This window comes from Oryx dammah, unplaced genomic scaffold, assembly GCF_014754425.2.
Source record: "Oryx dammah isolate SB20612 unplaced genomic scaffold, SCBI_Odam_1.1 HiC_scaffold_9, whole genome shotgun sequence".
NCBI classification, from domain to species: Eukaryota; Metazoa; Chordata; class Mammalia; order Artiodactyla; family Bovidae; genus Oryx; species Oryx dammah.
This window is the reverse complement of record NW_024070193.1, coordinates 42,754,563-42,772,455: the sequence shown is the minus strand read 5'-3', so window position 1 is coordinate 42,772,455 and position 17,893 is coordinate 42,754,563. Positions and strand designations below refer to the sequence as shown.

Genomic DNA, 17,893 nt, shown 5'->3' with positions numbered 1-17,893 from the left:
CTCTTCAGAGGGACCATATCATTTCATACTCATCAACTCCCTGAGTTCAGTATTATCCTTAACCTTCAAATGAGAATTCTGAGACTGAGAGAGGTAAGGTAACTTGCCCAGGGTCACACAACAAGGAAGCCGCAGAGTCAGGATTTGAACACATCTGTCTGACTGTGGAGCCTGCCTCTGGGAGATCTACAATGCTCATATTGATTTTCCCTTATGGTTATGAGACACCCTGGGACTGATTCTCCTGCCCAGCCAGTGAGATTTGTGGGGAAGCCTCCCTATGGAACCCACAAGTTGGACAGCACCCGGGAAGGGTTAGGCCCCAAGCTTCCAGCTCTGTGCCAACCAGAGCTCTCTTTGTCCCCAGGACATTGAGAAGACCATGAGTACGGCTCTGCACGAGCTTCGGGAGCTGGAGAGGCAAAACACGGTCAAGCAGGCGCCAGACGTGGTGCTGGACACCCTGGAGCCCCTGAAGAACCCGCCAGGCCCCATCAGCTCGGAACCGGCCAGCCCCCTGCACACCATCGTTATCCGCGACCCCGATGCCGCCATGCGCCGCAGCAGCAGCAGCTCCACCGAGATGATGACCACCTTCAAGCCAGCCCTGTCCGCCCGCTTGGCCGGCGCCCAGCTGCGCCCGCCCCCCATGCGGCCGGTGCGACCCGTGGTCCAGCATCGGTCCAGCAGCAGCAGCAGCTCGGGAGTAGGCAGCCCAGCCGTGACGCCCACCGAGAAGATGTTCCCCAACAGCTCGGCCGACAAGTCGGGCACCATGTGACCTGCGGGATGGCGGGCACCGCCCTGGCCTGCTGCGGCCCGCCGTGGCTGAGGGCGGCCTCAGTGACTTCTGCGCCCTCCCAGGGCTCCTGGCTTTGTCGGGCAGGGACCAGAAGGTCAGCCTGGGAGCGGGTCTGTGCGGAGCTGAGTCCCAGGTCCGAGCCGCAGCGCGCCTCAGTCACGTGGATCCCCCGCCTCCCTCCCTGGTACACACAGACACCCGAGCGAGCGGTGAGGAGCGGTACCCCGGCTGGAGCGATTCCCGAGATCACGGCCCGTGTTAAATGGCTGCGCCCGCATATGTCACTGGAAAATTATTCTCTCGACATTCTCTCTACATGCATATATACGTGTATATGTATGCGTCCGCATATGTACACGTATGTATGAATGTATGTGTCTGTAGGTGTGTGTATATATATATATTTATGCATCTATATACATATACTAGATCTGGACACATACAAAATGTATATAGGATCTCCTTTTTCTTTTTATGAAACTTAGATTTACCTCAGACCCATGCCACCAAACATCTCCCGCTGAGTTATTTGGTGGGATTTGCAGGGACTTTTCTGGGAGAATTTAAAGGCCCACAGTAACTGCGAATGAAGCAATATACCACTAACCTGCAGAAAAACAAAACCAGTCTCCCACTGTCTCCAGAAGTCGTGGCCTTCCAGAACAGTCTGCCCCTAAAGGAAATGTGGGGCAGGCGGCACCCTGGGCAGGCTGCTCCCACAGGTGGGGACCACTTCACAGAGCCCCCTCCCCATCCACGCCCCAGAGACCCTGCCTTTCCAGAGACCCTGCCTTTCCACCCGGAGGCCAAGACCAATTGCACCCCCAAAAGCATGGAGGACGTTGGCAAGAAGAGCCCTGACCTCAGCGGCCTGTGTTCGTTAGTAGAAGAGGGGATGGTGAGAGCCTGAGCCCCATCGTAGCACAGTATTATGTGTGGTTGGGAAAAAGAAAAAAAACAAAAAACAAACACAGTGGTGTGGAACACTTCAAAACCTAGAAACGCTGTAGGAACAATTCTGCGGTAACTATAGAGGTTTAACTTATACCATTTTCAAAATATTTAATTTTTTCTTTTCCTCTTTCTACTAATTATACTGTGTCAGATTCTGGAACTAAACAGGCAAGGAGAGTTTGAGTCCCATCATTTTTTAATTTGAAATCAGGCCGTGACGCGCTCTGGCTGGCGGCCTTTTGCATGAAGCACACAGGGCTGTAAGTACGCAGCTCAGACCAGGCCTGGGGAGGGAGTCCTTGTCACCTACCATCCAAGAGAATGCTTTGGTGGAGTTTATGCAGTGAAATAGCTGCCTCCTCCCCCTTCCCTTCCCTTTCACCCACCTCCTCCAGCACATTTAACACAATTGAAAATATGGGGAAAGAATTGGCGGGGGGGGGCATGTCACCTCATTGAGCCTCAGTTTTCTGCTCCATAAAATGTGAGCAAGCAAACCATGCAACCTAGGAAGCTCTGTGCCGACACGGTTGCTCTTTTCATGGTCATCAGTAAGGTGAAAACCACCTAGCACCTTCCTCTTGAAACCTCCTAATGGCATTTGAGAAGTGGGCAGTGGAATTTTCCTACCAGCTTCATAAGAGTTGTGAAGCACAATCCTGCAGATAAGTCACCTCTTGACATTCCATCATTACCATGTCAGCCCACTGGATTAAGTTTTGCCCTCTCCTCTGGTCCCCAGAGAGGGAGTCATATGAAGCCACATTTACCTGGGTGTGTAGGGATGGTGAGCCACACTGCCTTGCCTGAAGGACTGGCCTCGAGAGTAGGGAGGAATAAGAAGGGCTCAAAAAGAGAATGCCAGGGAGAGGCTAGTGACAAATTCGACCTTCTTTGTTTTGCCTAGAGTTGGAAATGAAAGGGCCTCAGATCGAGCTAGGAGCCCTCTGCCATTTAGCATATAAAATAATCCCCCGCCCCCGCCCCCCTAACACCCCCCCCCCCCCCCGCCACTGCAGTACAGCTTAGTGAAGGAAACAAGGCCTTAGGATGGCTATGAGTTGCCCAAGATTTAATAGATGGCTGAGGGTGCGGCTGGGTCTGGCTCCTAAAGCCATTTGCAAGGATTCTGTGACATCCAGCCAGGACAAGAGACTTCTCATTTCTAGCCCAGAGAGACTCCCAGACCTTAAATATAGTGGCCTCCTGTGCAAAGTATCACATTCTCTGTCATGACTACCAGATGAAACATGAAAGTTTGAGTTGACAGATCTGTTGCCTGATACACGTAACACCGGTTAGGTCATGTGGGTTTTCCTCTGAACTGACTAACTTCATCTTTCCTTACTGAATACAGGCCTGCCTTTCACCGAATTACCTACCTGAAGGACAGGGCCTTTCTCTTTTCTTTAAGCACCTGTTTTTCCACTGGGAAGTGGCCGATGAGCTCACATTTAGGCAAACTCACACCCCACTCATCCAGCTCCAAATCTGAGCCTTGACGCAGAACCAAATGGAAAAATATTGCCCCCCTCCCCCATCTGGCGCTCTGCATGTCTCAGGCCCCCTCCACACGCACCCAGGCCCGCCCACCATCATGAGCATTGGCATTCTCTTCTGACTCCTGCCTGTGTTAGTCCACTATATATTGCTGTATTTGCTTAAATGCTGGAAAGTAACTGTTAAAATGTGAAACTGTAATTTTTAAAAAGGCTACAATGAAATTATAGCCAATGCCACTCACCAAATCTCTGCACCTAGTAGATAGATCAATGTAAAAAAACAAAAACCAGAAACCTAACTGTACAGTGAGTGTGGGGGAAATGTCGTAACCTAGTTAGTAGTCCTCAGTATAACCAATTGTACAAGGGGAAGTGGTGTTTACCTACCTGTCCATCACCATTACTGGAAGCTGTACTGATCAGTTCATTGATAACGGGCAATTTGTTTTTGTTTTTTTTTTTTTGTTTTGCTCTTCACAGAATGATTTCTTAACCTTCAATTTACCCTGAGGTCAAGCCTTTTGTCTTTATGTGTTACCGGTGTTCAGTCTCTTTTAGGAATGAACCAGCAAGATGTTCATTTAAAACTGACCAAAGAACAAATTCATTCCTGGTCTAGTTTCCTGAGCCTGGGGCCCAGCCCCCGGCCGCTAAGGACCTTTCTTGGATAAAATTGAGAACGAGCCGTGCTTCCTACCCCACGCCCCCTCTCTCCCTTTAGTCCCCTTTCCTCTTAAAGAGCTGCTCTGAACTGTGGGATTCTGTGAAAAATTCTTGCCTTTCCTTGTTTTCAGTGCTAACGATTTCTCACCTTGAAGCGCCTTTTGAACCCCGGACAGAGCGCACAACTGGAGGGAATTGTCAGCTAGGGAATTAGACTTGTGTGTGTGTGTGTGGGGGGTCTTTTCTCTGAGGTCACTGGGCCCTCAGGGGCAGGAGAGAAATGGATTCCCACCAGGTTCCTATCCCATGAAGAAATCTGAGTGGGAAGAGACGCAGGGAAGTGGAGCCATCCCTCGGCTGCCGGCCGGAACCAGCAGCTCAGTGATCTGCCTTATAAACACTCCCCAACTGGTTGGTGGTACCCATGTGGGGCCAGTGCGGGGAAGGGCCTGGCGCGGGGTTTGCTTCCCTTTTGGAGGCCCTCAGAGTGCCTTGTCGGGGGGGTTATTTCTTTCTCATTCAGGAGGCATGGATGCAGAAGACTTCCTGGGTCCTGGTCGTTACCTGGCGCTCAGTGCGTGGACGTGGCTGTTGGAAAACCACGAGGACTAACGTAATGGTTCTTCCTCTTAGTCTCTCTGTCCCTGACTTTTCACACTAGAGCAAATGCCTCATCCTCTCAAGCAACCCAGAAAGAAGACACGGCTGGCTCACGACTGTCGGGGGAGGGAAGGCTGCTGGGTTCAGGGAGGAGGGGTCGGGAGGAAAAGCTAGGAAGGGGTGAGCCGAGGTGTTGCTGAGATGATTTTCTGCTGTGCAGAGCTAGTGCTGATGTCTCATGTCAACTTCCCTGGTTCTCTGGGGTCCCCGCTCCTCTGAGCAGCTGCGTAGAGAATTCCCCACATATCCAAAGCTGCTGGGGGAGCTGGGGGCGGGCGAGGGACTCTGCTGCCAGCTCGGGGTCCTCCTCACCTCTCCGAAGTTGATCTGCCAGCGTCCTGCCGTCTCATCCTTTGGGACTGCTCCTTGCTGATGCCTCCTCTCCGTGTGAACTGTCTGAGGCAAACGACGACCTTGAACCAGAACGGCCAGGGTGCACTTTACTTTCCTTGGAAGGAAGTAGCTTCTGGCCAGGGTTTCTGCTCAGGCTCTAGTCCCCGGCAGTGTGACTGTTTACTCGGTTTGGCAATAGGTTCGGTTCTGATTGCTTCAGAGTGGCTGGTCTATTTAGTTTCCTTTGGTTTCCTTCCTCCCCATACTGTCAGGAAAATCAAACTGAAACCACCCTAGGAAATTGCTGGTTGCCTGTCCCCATGTGGTGATAAGTGTTGCCCTCTCCCGGACATCGTTTCTCTCCCTTACAACCCAGCGCCCGTGCCGTAGAGTGTCTGACTGGATCCTCTGTTGCGTATTCTCATGGTGCCTGCTGGTTTGACGTGGAGCTACCCTGTGAAATAAAACAGCTTAACTTTTCCCAAATGTGCTCCGGTGGCTTTTTTGGAAGGGTGAGGTGGCCCGTCGGGGATGGGGAGGGGGCGGGTGTTCCTACCCTCCAGTTCGTGGTCCGTGTGCTTCCAACCAGGAAGCATCCCTGAAGTATCCCTTAGCTCAGACCCAACAGGGTGAAGGCCAAGGTCCAAGGAAGGCTGCGTCCGCTGCGGAGCTAACTGGAAGAGGTAAGTGAGGGGTTCCTGCTGGGAACTGTCAGAGCAGAGGCAAGTAGAAGAGGGAGCTGCCATCTGCAGAGAGGCCTTCCAGAGTTTATGACAAATCACCAGAGGCCACAGGATACTACCTCTGGTGTGAGCATACGTAGCATTTTAGCATCTGCTGTCTACACACATGTGATACAGCCCCTGGACTTTTTCATGTGTGTGTGAAGGGTCCGTTGATCACTTACATCTGCCCCGTGCACGTGTGCTAAGTTGCTTCAGTGGTGTCTGACTCTTTGTAATGCTATGGACTGTAGACCCCCAGGCTCCTCTTGTGCATGGGTTTCTCTAGGCAAGAATACTGGAGTGGGTTGCCATGCCCTCCTCCAGGGGATATTCCTGACCCAGGGATCAAAACTGCGTCTCTTAGTCTCCTGTATTGGCAGGCTGATTTTTTTTTACCACTAGGGTCACCTGGGAGCAGTTTCTTGCCCAGGCACTAGATTAAGCCCTTGATGTGCCTTTTCTCATCAAATTCTCAAAACCGCTCTTGAAGGTAAGTAACTGGCTTCTCTGATGGCCCAGCAGTAAAGAATCTGCCTGCAGTGCAGGAGATGCAGGAGACGAGGGGTCAGTCCCTGGGTCGGACAGACACGGTGGAGAAGGAAACGGCAACCCGCTCTAGTATTCTTACTTGGGAAGTCCTACGGATAGACGAAACTGGCGGGCTACAGTCCATAGGGTTGCAAAGAGTTGGACACAATTTAGCGACTAAACAACAAACCCTTCTTAAACCCCATTCTGCAGAAGAGAAAACGGAGGCTCTGAGAGACTAAACTTGTCCAAGGTCAGGCTAGGAAGTGAAGTGAAGTGAAGTGAAGTTGCTCAGTTGTGTCCGACTCTTTGCCACCCCGTGGACTATAGCCCACCAGGCTCCCCCGTCCATGGGATTCTCCAAGCAAGAACACTGGAGGGGGTTGCCATTTCCTGCTCCAGGGGATCTTCCTGACCCAGGGTTTGGACCCAGGTCTCCTGCATTGCAGCTTTAACCTCTGAGCTACCAGGGAAGCCCAGGAAGTGAAGGAGCCCTCATCTAAGCCTAGTCCATCTAACCCTGCAGCCTTATACATTCATTGTCCTGCCTGCCCTGGAGCAAGTTCGTCACAGCAGGGTTAGCAGCAGGCTCCCACAATTAAGGTAGCTCTCTGTGGGCAGAAGTCCAGGAAGTCTCCAGGGCCTTGTCTTTCCCATGAGCCCTCTGACTGATCTTGTCTTTGAAGAGAACAAGATCTGCCAGCCTCAGAGAGTCCATCAGTAACCCCATAGCTACTCAACACTCCGTGGTGGCCTCTAGCTAATTCCAGGCTCTGACAGGGTGAAACCTGCTGAGGGGCTGGAGGATTTGGGGTGCATTCTGTAATCTGTTTACTGGCTCAAAGCAACCATGCTCACTTGAGAACCCCAAAGCAGAATCCTCTCATTCATTCAACAAGGATGTGGGAAGCACCTTTGTGTGAGCCTTGCCCCAAGTTGGCTGCTGGGGAAACAGATGAATGAGACCCAGTTCCTACCCTAAGGTTGCTCAGAGTCTAGCTGCACAAGACGATAACTCCAGAATCCTGAAATCAACTTTGGCTCCTTATGACAGTGTTCAAAATGACGACATCTCTGACCCACAGAGGCACAAAGAAAAGGCATGTTTTAGCTGCCTGATGGCTTTGCCAGCCACAAAGCAGTCCACCGCTGGACTGCTTACTTCAGGGCATGTCTGTTTAGGATTCTGTGAATGACAAACTATCCAACCCAAACAGCCTTAAGGAATATATTGACCCACACAGCTGGGAACTCCAGGCTAGATAGAACAACGTCCAGGCACAGATGTTCGGAGCGTGGTGCTGTTTCCTAGCCACCGTCCCTTCCTCTCAGGCGGGCTTTGCTGAGCTCTGACTTTTAGCTTAAACAGAGCCCAGGGACTCTCTGATATCTCTCGACTGCCCAATGGCTACAGAAGCTCCCCCTGCCTGCACCTCCTCGTCTTCAACACAAGGAAAGTCTTGAGTTTAATTCACCTTAGTCAGAATTGCCCTGCAGGTCATCCCTGAAGCAGCTAGAGGTAAGCAAGCCCCAGTGTCCAGGGTGGTGTCAACCCCACCCACACTTTCTATCAGGAGATCCTGGGGGTTGTCCTCATACTCTGCTGCTGCTGCTGCTAAGTCGCTTCGTTGTGTCCGACTCTGTGCGACCTCATAGCAGCCCACCAGGCTCCCCCGTCCCTGGGATTCTCCAGGCAAGAACACTGGAATGGGTTGCCATTTCCTTCTCCAATGCATGAAAGTGAAAAGTGAAAGTGAAGTCGCTCGGTCGTGTCCGACCCTCAGTGACCCCATGGACTGCAGCCTTCCAGGCTCCTCCGTCCATGGGATTTTCCAGGCAAGAGTACTGGAGTGGGGTGCCATTGCCTTCTCCGCCTCATACTCTAGACCGTGGTAAATAATAAATGGTCACCAAGTTGTAGGGTGATTAGTTATGCAACAATAGCTAACTGATACACTAGAAAAATGCTCATGTAGATACATTCCAACTGCGTTTATCATTAGTACATAATAAAGCTAACACTCATCGGTCATATGCTGGATGTTCTTCCCAGAACACAGTGCAGAATACTTCCCATACTCCACCTCCCTGAACACTTGAGACCATCCTCAGGGGTCATTTCTGTGAGCATCCCTATTTGACACATCAGGAGGGTGATGTGCAGGGGCTTTAAGTCCAGGATTCCATATCTGCTCTGCTCCCCTGACGCCTCATCTCTAGGTAAATGCTTTGCCTCCCCACAGCACCCATGGCCTAAGAAGAGTACAGCCTTCCCCATCTATGTGAATGAGGACTCCAAGGCCAGATCGCCTGACCCTCCCCTCCTTACCAGCCAAGAAGCCTCAGGAAAGTTCTCTACAGTCCTGCCCCTGAATTTCATCACCTCTAAAGCAGGGACAGTACCAGTACCTACTGTGGAGGCTTGTTGTGAGAAGTAGGTTAAGTCAGTACATAAGACGTGCTTGGGACAGTGCCTGGCACAGAGAAAACTCTCAATATGTGTAACTGCTATAAAGATGATCTTTCCTTCTGGAGAGTCCTAATTCCAGTGCCCCAGGCCCAAAGCCAAATTTGTCCTTTTCCACAGTGGGCCTTGGGGCCTTTGTGTAAGCTGACTGACTGCTTCTAGAGCAGAGCCCCAAATGAGAACATACATGTTTATAAAGCATCTGTACTGAGCACTTCCTGTGTGCCACTCACCATTCTAAGCAACTCACATGGATGATCTCATTCTCCTCCCACAGAGAAACTATAGGGTATTAACTATTATTAAGCCCCATCAGGTTCAGAGAAGTAGTTAGTTTCTGCACAGCACACAGTTGAAAAATGGTAAACTTGAATACCTGTGGAAGAGGCCAACTCAAAACAAACAGAGGTGGCTGGCTACCCCCTGGGCCCCCATCCCTGCCCTCATATGAACTATCTTGTTTCCAATATACCCAGCCTAGGTATCCACTTCAGCAATGTCAAACACATAGACACCCATGTCTGTACGGACCCTTCCAGATTCCTGGTGGCCCCCAGATACACAGACAGTACTTAGACGAGTGGCTGCAGGATGGCGGGATCAGGGCTGGATGTGACGCTTTGACGCTCAGAGGCCCAGCACAGGCCCCTTAGTGAACGCTCGGTTAAATGCAAGGATCAGATGAAATGAATACTTGCGGAATGCGTGGGGTGACTTCGCCTCTGCATCGCCTCCTCAAAGCTTGGGCCCACATCCAGCCCAATACCCTACTGCCATCATGTGGCCGTTTGTAAAGTAGCAGGTGGGATCCATGGTCTAAGGTCAGGAGCCCTGGTGATGCTCACTTGAGCTTCTGATTGGCATCTGAAGGGAGGGAATCTTGGGAGAACTGAACCCTCAGGGTCTGACATCACCGCTGGGTGGACAGTGCCGGAACTATGTCGACTTGTAGGACACTCTACAGGGGTTGTAGAGGATTGCTTATTGTGAGGAAAACCCACACATTTGGTGACCGGAAGTGTACAGAGTGAAGTGTCCTCTGTGTCTAGTGAAGGAAACTTGGGGCAAGAGAGACGCAGTAGGGAGCAGTTGGGTGTTCCCTAAATAGTTCATCTAATTCAGTCTTGTAATTGAGAGCTGGGTTTCAGTGTTTGATTGGTCCAGTTTCACCCTTTCCGGGCAGCAACGCTTCCTGGAGGGTGTGTTCTCCACATCATGTCACATGGGGGCTCTGTGCTGTTTGGCTCCCCCTTTCAGGATTGCTGAGGGGGGTTGGTAGGTCCAGGGGGTTCACCCTCAGCCCTTCACTGTGGCCTGATCATTTGGAACCTAAGTATCCCACCCCCTAAGAACCCCAATGGTCTTACAATGATTTTACAATTTTATTTCTTCTGTATTGATCAACTAGAATTCTCATCAACAAAGGCTAGTATTTGCTTAAAATACAGTTCACTCTGAAAGAGAAGAATAAATGCTTAATTCTTTCTCCTTATTTATCAACTTTAAGAGTAAGAAACCAGTACAATCCCTATCTCCATTGGTAGAAAATGAGGACTTTCTTTGTTTCTGCTGAGACCCATTATAAATTCCTGGATTTTAAAATAGTCAATGCATTCCAGTGAGTTACAGTCAATATTCTTTTTGTGGCTTAGGTCAGCAGGGGCAGCTTTAAGCTGGCTCCATTCATTTTGGGCAACTTCCTCATTTGGGCACAATAAGATTTCCCAGGCTCCTCTTGTACCTATTCTGCCCCAGGTCTAAAATGAGCCACGTTTCCTAGGAGCCCTGATTCCTCTTCATGGGGACAGTATTGAGGGACCCCCAACCTGTGCACTAGTCAATGGTGGGGCTGAGACTTGAACTCAGGCAGTCTGACTTCAGAGCTGGTACTCTTAACTGCTCTGCCCTTTGGTTAACAATGGGTATTAATGATAATAATAGTCATATTTATTACTATTACTCCTACTGCCATAACCAGCCACTCACTATGTGTCAAACACCTTAGTAGGTGCCTCCCAACATTTAAAAAACATTAAAAAAACAAAATTATTCTAAAAGCCCTTGGCCACAGGCAATATATTCTTATCTTACAAAAGAGGAAACTGAAGCTCTGAAAGGTAAGTGACCCATCCAAGATCACCTGGTAAGTGGCAGAGCGTGGATGAAAACTGAGGTCTGTGTGACTCTGAATCTTGTTCCTTTAGCCAACAGAGAATTCTGTCCTGAGTGATTCCCAGCTTGCCTCCTTCCAGTGGTCCCTAGCTCTGCTGTGGGACTGTCTGTGTCCCAGAGTCCCTGGGCCAGGTGATCCACACATCCTCATTCGAGGCATGGCAGGGATCCTGGAGGAAGAATGGGGACAGAGAGGAGTGTGATGAAGAGAGACCCCAAAAAGGAAGGTGCAGAGAGGGCTAAGACCTCTCAAGATATAACCAGACCAGGCCCTGTATTTAGCTGGAAGATATTCCCCTGATTATGGTTGTCAGATTTGGCAAATAAAACTACAAGATGCTCAGTTAAATTTGAATTTCAGATACACAGTGAATAATTTTTTAGTCTAAGTATGACACATGCCATGTTTAGGATCTACTTATAGTTAAAAAGGCTTCCCTGACCTGATAGCTCAGCTGGTAAAGAATCTGCCTGCAATGTGGGAGACCTGGGTTCAATCCCTGGGTTGGGAAGATCTCCTAGAGGAGGGAAATGCTACCCACTCCAGTATTCTAGCCTAGGGAATTCCATGGACTGTATAGTCCATGGGGTCACAAAAAGTTGGACACGATAGAGCCACTTTCACTTTCTGTACTTAATCTGGCAGCCCTGTCCTGAATCCTCACAATAGGAGAGGCTACTGAGCACTGACTTGAGTTTTTTGTACAGAACATTTTGTTTTTACTTCTGAATAAGGAATACTTTACTTTACTTCTGAATAAGGAATACTTAGATCATCTCTTTATTGACCTAACAGAAGGAGAATGTCTGTGGAACCAGCAGCTTGTTATAGGAGATTGACTCCCACGGGTGGGTAAATATCATGGGGGGAGGGAAGACAGATGCTTTATTTTCCTGAGCTCAAAGTGGCTTTCAGAACCTGCTTGTGGCCTCATGTGGACTTTCCTTCCCCGGGCTCAGAGGTGGGCTTGAGCTGGTGCTGTTGAAGAGGGTGGGAAGGGAACTGCTCAGCCAGGGAGGAGATTTATGGGAATGTGGGCTTATTCCGGTGATTCATTCAGTCATTCAGTCTCACCAAGCAGCTGGTGGCAGGAACTCAGAAGCGAATGGCATTGGGGGCCGCCCTGGAGGCTCTTCAGAGCTGTGGGTGGATTTGGACCCCAAGGTTCAACAAGTGATGCCTGCTTTTAAATCTGTATTCATAGTTGAATGAAGAGTCTGACTCTTTGCGACCCCATGGACTGTAGCCTGCCAGGCTCCTCTGTCCATGGGATTCTCCAGGCAAGAATACTGGAGTGGGTAGCCATTCCCTTCTCCAGGGGATCTTACCCACTCAGGGATTGAAGCTGGGCCTCCTGCATGGCAGGAAGTTTCTTTACCATCTGAGCCACCAGGGAAGCCCAGTTGAATGGGAAGCGTGCATTTCTTTCTCTGTCTTCTCTCTCCCCTTCCTTCCCCATTCCTTTTTCTCTTTTCTCATCTCCTCTCTATCCTTTTCTCACCTCCTTAGCGCTTTGCTACCTTAAAATGTGTAACCAACTAGTCCCATGAAGGAACAGTTACTGGTGCACTCAGACTTGGGATCTGCTCTTGTTCTCATTTTCTTTATCTTCCCAAGCCTACCCTCTCTCCCTGCATCTAGAACTAGGCAGTGCATCCAGAGAAGCCTGGATCCAATGTATCCAGTGCATCCTGGAGTTCATTTACATTCCCTTTTTTGATTGGCTGACACAAACCCACTGCACCCCCTAACCTGCCACTGTCCACCTTCCTTTTGGAGCCCACTAGGTCCAGCATCCTGGGTTTCTTAGGTCTCTGCCCTGAGGCCTTGTCTGCTCAGTTATTCCTCCATAAGGTGTCAGTGGGTGATCCCTTCTGCTCTGGTGCTAAAAGATCTAGATTCAAAATGAGAATGCCACTGATGAGCTGTGTGATCTTGAGTGAGTCCTTTTGCCTCTCTGAGGCTCAGTTCCTATCTCTATAAAAGGGGAAGAATTCTTATGATGAGGGCCTTAGGAGAACATTCTGTACTGGTTAATAGAGACTCTTAAGCTAGACTGGCCAAGTTAAGTCCATCCTCTTCCACTTACTAGCAGAATTCCCTAAGTCAGTTAATCTGTATATTTCCCTTTCCTCATTTGTTTGGAGTGCGCCTGAAATAAGTCAATATGTGTAAAAACATCTAGAACAGTGCTTTGTATACAAGGGCCTCATAAGTGTCAGCTATTATTATAAAGGATATTAAAGTCCTCTGTCCAAATGCTGTTAATATCATTACTGCCCAGTGAGTCTTTGGGCATAGACTGGGAAAAATCATTAAGTACATCTCTGGCTCAATTAAGTACAAACTCTGGTCAGAGTTTCTTATGAAGAGGGTCCAAAGTAGTGAAGCCTTAACCTCTCTGAGCCTCAGTGTCTTTGTCTTTAAAACGGCAATGGCAGCCTCACTTCTGCCTACTTCAGAGGGAAGCTGTGACTGGCCAATGGTAAACACTTCAAAAAATGATTGCAGGAATGGATGCATGGCCCACATGTGGTGGCAGTGGCAAGCTACAGCGGTCTTCCTGAGCAATATAACTGTGCTGACGTGCTGCTCATGAGACCTCATGTGAGAGGCAGACATCAGGCAGCCTATCCATGAGTGCTGAGTTGAGCAGACAGTCTGGGTGATGTGCTGGTCAGTGCTTCATGTTTGGATAACAAGCACTCATACTCACTTGGTGAGAGTATAAATGTATCTGTTCAGCCTTTTCTGAAAGTCATATGGTGCTCTCTATTGTGGTGTCAAAAGAGCCCACAAATTGACTCAGTAGTTCCATTTACAGGAAATTATCCCCAGATATTCTGGCTCAGGTATGCTAAGATTTATATAGATAATGTGTTCATTGCAACTGTTTGTAATAATGAAAAACTGGCAACAACCTAAATGGTTGTCAGATGGGCATAGGTAAATAAATTGTGGTACATCTGCATTACAGACTACATAGCTAGTAAAAGGAATGAGGTATATCTACATGTATTAACATGGAGAAATTTCAGGATGTCTGTAGGTAAACAAAAATTCAAGTTGACAGAGGTGTGCATTTAATATAATAACATTTGTGGGAAAAAACACTGTATCTGCGTTTCTGCACAGGAAATATTTGGAAGGCTATGCTCCAAAGGTAAGATGTTAAATTAGGTTAACCATCCTATGTGAGAAAAGAACTCCTATTTTCAGTCCAGAGGCTCTATTTGTAGCCGGATCAAAGACATTGTGTAACTCAAAGAAACTCTATTCACTTTTTCTGAGCCGAAGCTTTCTCCTGCGTAAACTAATAATGATAATACTTACCTCACAATGTTGTGATGGAGTGAGATGGAGAAATGGATGTGAAAACCCCGGCTCTGAGCAGGGACAGATCTTTATGGCAATCAGAGAGGGAGACCGAAATGGGGAGGCATGAGCCTAGACTTGGAAAGCTTTGACAAGGCCTGGATGCGGTTTGGTTCTAGGCTGTCTTTTTCTAAAATTCAACAGGCATTCATTTAGTAAGAGTGTACTACAAAACCCGCCTGCGGGCTTTTTAACCACACAGGTGCGCACAGAGCCGTTGCGGGAGCCTGGCGCTTGAGCAATAAGAGCAGTTAGGGCTGGCTGCGCTCCGCCCACGTACTGCAACTCCCAGCATGCTCTGCAAACGCGTCGAGCGCGTCGCGGACTGATGACGTAGCTCGGTAGCGCGGGGAATTTCGAGTGGCTGAGGAGCGCAGGAGACCAGCGGGTAGCGGACCCCCTCAGTTTCTTTAGAGGCGACCATGGACTCCCTGGTCGAGCCCCGGTGGCCTCCGGCTCTGGCAGTCATGAAGGTGAGTGCCTTGGGGAGGTCGGGGCCGTCTGGGCGACCGCGGGAGGCCAGCCCCACCTTGAGAGGAAAGAACCGGGCGCCAGCGGCCAGCTGGGCCAGGGTACTCCGCTCTGCCCCGCTGCTGGCCATCGCGTCACGCTGGGCCTGTTTCCTCCTCCGGCAAGTGCCGGGGACAGGCCTCGGTCACTGATGGTGAGCCGAGATTGGCCGTCGTATGGAACGGGATACTCTGCGGTTCAGTCACAACAACAACAATGATCCTGAGAGAAACATTACTCCAAACAGTGGAAACAACAGTGACACCTAATCTTTTCTTAGAGCTCACGGCGTGTCAAGCATTATGTAAACTCTCCCAGTACTTTAGTGGAGAATCTCCCACAGTGACACCGGACAGAGTTTGGGTGGATCTTGCATCAAAAAACATTTATTTAATCACCTAGCAAAGCAGGTGGTCTCCTTTACATTTTCTTTCATTTCTTTTTTTTTTAAAATTTTTATTTTTACTTTATTTTGCTTTACAATACTGTATTGGTTTTGCCATAAATTGACATGAATCAGCCACGGGTGTACATGAGTTCCCAATCCTGAACCCCCCTCCCACCTCCCACCCCATATCATCTCTCTGGATCATCCCCGTGCACCAGCCCCAAGCATCCTGTATCGAACATAGACTGGCGATTCGTTTCTTACCTGATAGTATACATGTTTCAATGCCATTCTCCCAAATCATCCCACCCTCTCCCTCTCCCAGAGTCTAAAAGTCCATTCTATACATCTGTGTCTCTTTTGCTGTCTCATTTCTTTTAATTACGCTCAAGAAGCCTAGTGCTAATTTGCCTTAAGTCCTCCCTAACTGTGTTCTAACTCTTAACTCTTGTACATCTCTTTCTCTCTCAAACAAATCTGGATTCTCACTTAGACCAGCCTTTCATTTTATTGAAGTCTTTCACTATTAAATAACACTGATTTTTGCTCCATGGACAACAGTAGTGAGTCCTGGATTCCTACAGTGTTTGATCGAGAGCGAATACACTGTACTGTACTAGCTAAGAGTCAGTTGCCTGGTTTTTCTCCTTGTTCTGTGATTATTTCAGTGTGTGACTGAGCAGGATCACGTTCTCCTGTTGCTCCATTTTGTTAACTAGGAATTATGGTATCTGCCTCACTCACTCATAAGATGAGTTTGATGGTAGAGCGAAGGGACTTGGAAGAGGTTAATATCTGCTCTCATCAGTATCTGAAGTGCCTGGTGACTTGAGATCTCCCCATAGTGAAAAGCGGACATCATGGAAGGATTTTGGAAAGCTGTGGTTCTGCGTTTGTGATGGCCTTGGCACCAATGTACAGTGGAGAAGAGCATATATTGAGTTCCAGTGCTTCTGTGTTGAATTAGTCTGTGCCTCCTATTTAACTGTGTGACCTTGATTCAGTTACTTAACTTTGCTGAGCTTGAATTTCTTCAACTATAAATTGGAGACAGAAATAGTTCATATAGTAGGTTAAATGAGTTGATGTATGTGGGTGGGGATCCTGTTTCGTTTATTCATGGTGCCTAACACAATGCCTGGCACATTGTGGACGCTCAAAAATTGTTTGCTTATCGATTGAAGGTTTTTTTGTTGTTTAGTCGCTAATTCGTATCTGACTCTTGTGACCCCATGAGCTATAGCCAGTCATGCTCCTCTGTCCATGAGATTTCCCAGGCAAGAATATTGGAGTGGGTTGTTATTTCCTTCTCCAGGGGATCATCCCAACCCAGGGATCGAGCCCCCGTCTCCTGCATTGGCACTGAGCCATCTGGAAAGACCATCTAGAAGATAGTAAGCATTAAATTAATATATCTTTATTATTATTATCAACACATAATGTGTTATTTCTCCCCCTGCTTTTTATTTGTTGTCATAAAGATTATAAATTGAATAAGGGAGGTGAAAGCTCTCTAACTTGTAAAGCTACCTGCTTTGTAGATTTAAGCATATTTTGTGTATTCCCACAAAACTTCCACAGTTTCCTTTAGTGGCAGGTTCCATGTCTCTGGGTTGGCTGTCGCCTGGCAGCCTGAGTAGGATTCAGCACCAGAGAGTGTTCAGTGGTGTAATTGACTGAGCCCATATTAGAATCATGGAATCTGAAGTTTGGAAAGCCAGCCCCCTCTACCCCCCACTATTCTAATTCCTTTTACAGTGTGTCCACCCATTTCTCTTCTGGTGTTTGCTTGAACTCCTCCAGGGACAAAGAATTAGCTGTTTCCAGAAGTAGCTCTATTTGGAGTTCTTTCTTATAATGAATAGAAATCAGACCCCAAATCCATAATTCCTAACTGAGGATCCATGGAAAAACTTTGGTGTTTGGAATTACTGGTATATTGTTTTCTGTTTGTATTTTTTTTAAAGAAGAGAATTCACAATTTTCATTTATTTTTCAAAGGGATCTGTGATCCAGAAAACTTAAGAACCATTGTTCGAATGATTCAGTCTTCTCACCTATTTTGTACTTCCCCCTTCTACTTTCTCTTAAGTTGAGGAAATCTTAGGGCATCCAGTGAACTGGATGTTTGTACAGGGATGTTATAGCTCATTGGATGTGGTGTCACCTTCCATGGATCTTGCTCCTCACATCTGGCAGAACCACTCCTAGGAGAGGATGGCAGTAGTGAAGGAAGCAAACAGACCAGGTGCCAGGTCTTTGGCTTCTGGTTCTGCCTCTGCTCTTAACTGATTTTCAGCACAATCCTCTAGCGTTTTGCATCAGTGGTAGATTACCACCCAAAATAATTGTAGATTTGGGCATTTGAATGTTTATTTCCCTGCTTTTACTGTTCCAGAAATTTGTTTTTGACAGATTATAGATGTTTGTAGATAGCAGAACAAATTAAAATTTAGAGTAGAATAAAGGAGAAAAATGAAGTTATGTAGCATCCTACTATTCAGAGAGAATCACTGTTTAATGTTTTCTCTTACCGTCCTTCAGTTTTTCTCATGTCTGCGTATGCACACACATACCCACAATGCGTATATGTATTTAAAATTTGGAATCACCATGGAGTCAACTTCTTGGATTTGACTCCTTTTGTAATCTCTATAGGCTTCATCTGTAAAATTGGCATACGGATGCTATAAACCTCCTAAGACTATTAAACTACATAGTTCTGTTGTTATGTATTATTGTTGTATATTTGTTCTTCAATTAATCTTTTTGTCTGTACTTTTAAATTTGGGCTTTCCAGGTGGTAAAGAATC

General features: G+C 48.0%; 2 protein-coding genes across 3 annotated transcripts in view; both read left to right on the top strand.

Moving 5' to 3' along the window:
- Positions 1-2,727, top strand: part of SRGAP3 (SLIT-ROBO Rho GTPase activating protein 3) — a 242,874-nt gene extending 240,147 nt beyond the window's left edge. For both annotated transcript variants that reach the window (XM_040245998.1, XM_040245997.1), the window contains exon 22: positions 368-2,727. In XM_040245998.1, coding sequence (XP_040101932.1) covers positions 368-781 — 414 coding nt within the window. In that variant the 3' untranslated portion in view covers positions 782-2,727. The remainder of the gene's footprint in view (positions 1-367) is intronic.
- Positions 2,728-14,509: 11,782 nt separating this feature from the next.
- RAD18 (RAD18 E3 ubiquitin protein ligase) overlaps positions 14,510-17,893 on the top strand; it is a 112,882-nt gene continuing 109,498 nt past the window's right edge. Inside the window, exon 1 of the mRNA XM_040245996.1 lies at positions 14,510-14,655. Coding sequence (XP_040101930.1) covers positions 14,605-14,655 — 51 coding nt within the window. The 5' untranslated portion in view covers positions 14,510-14,604. The remainder of the gene's footprint in view (positions 14,656-17,893) is intronic.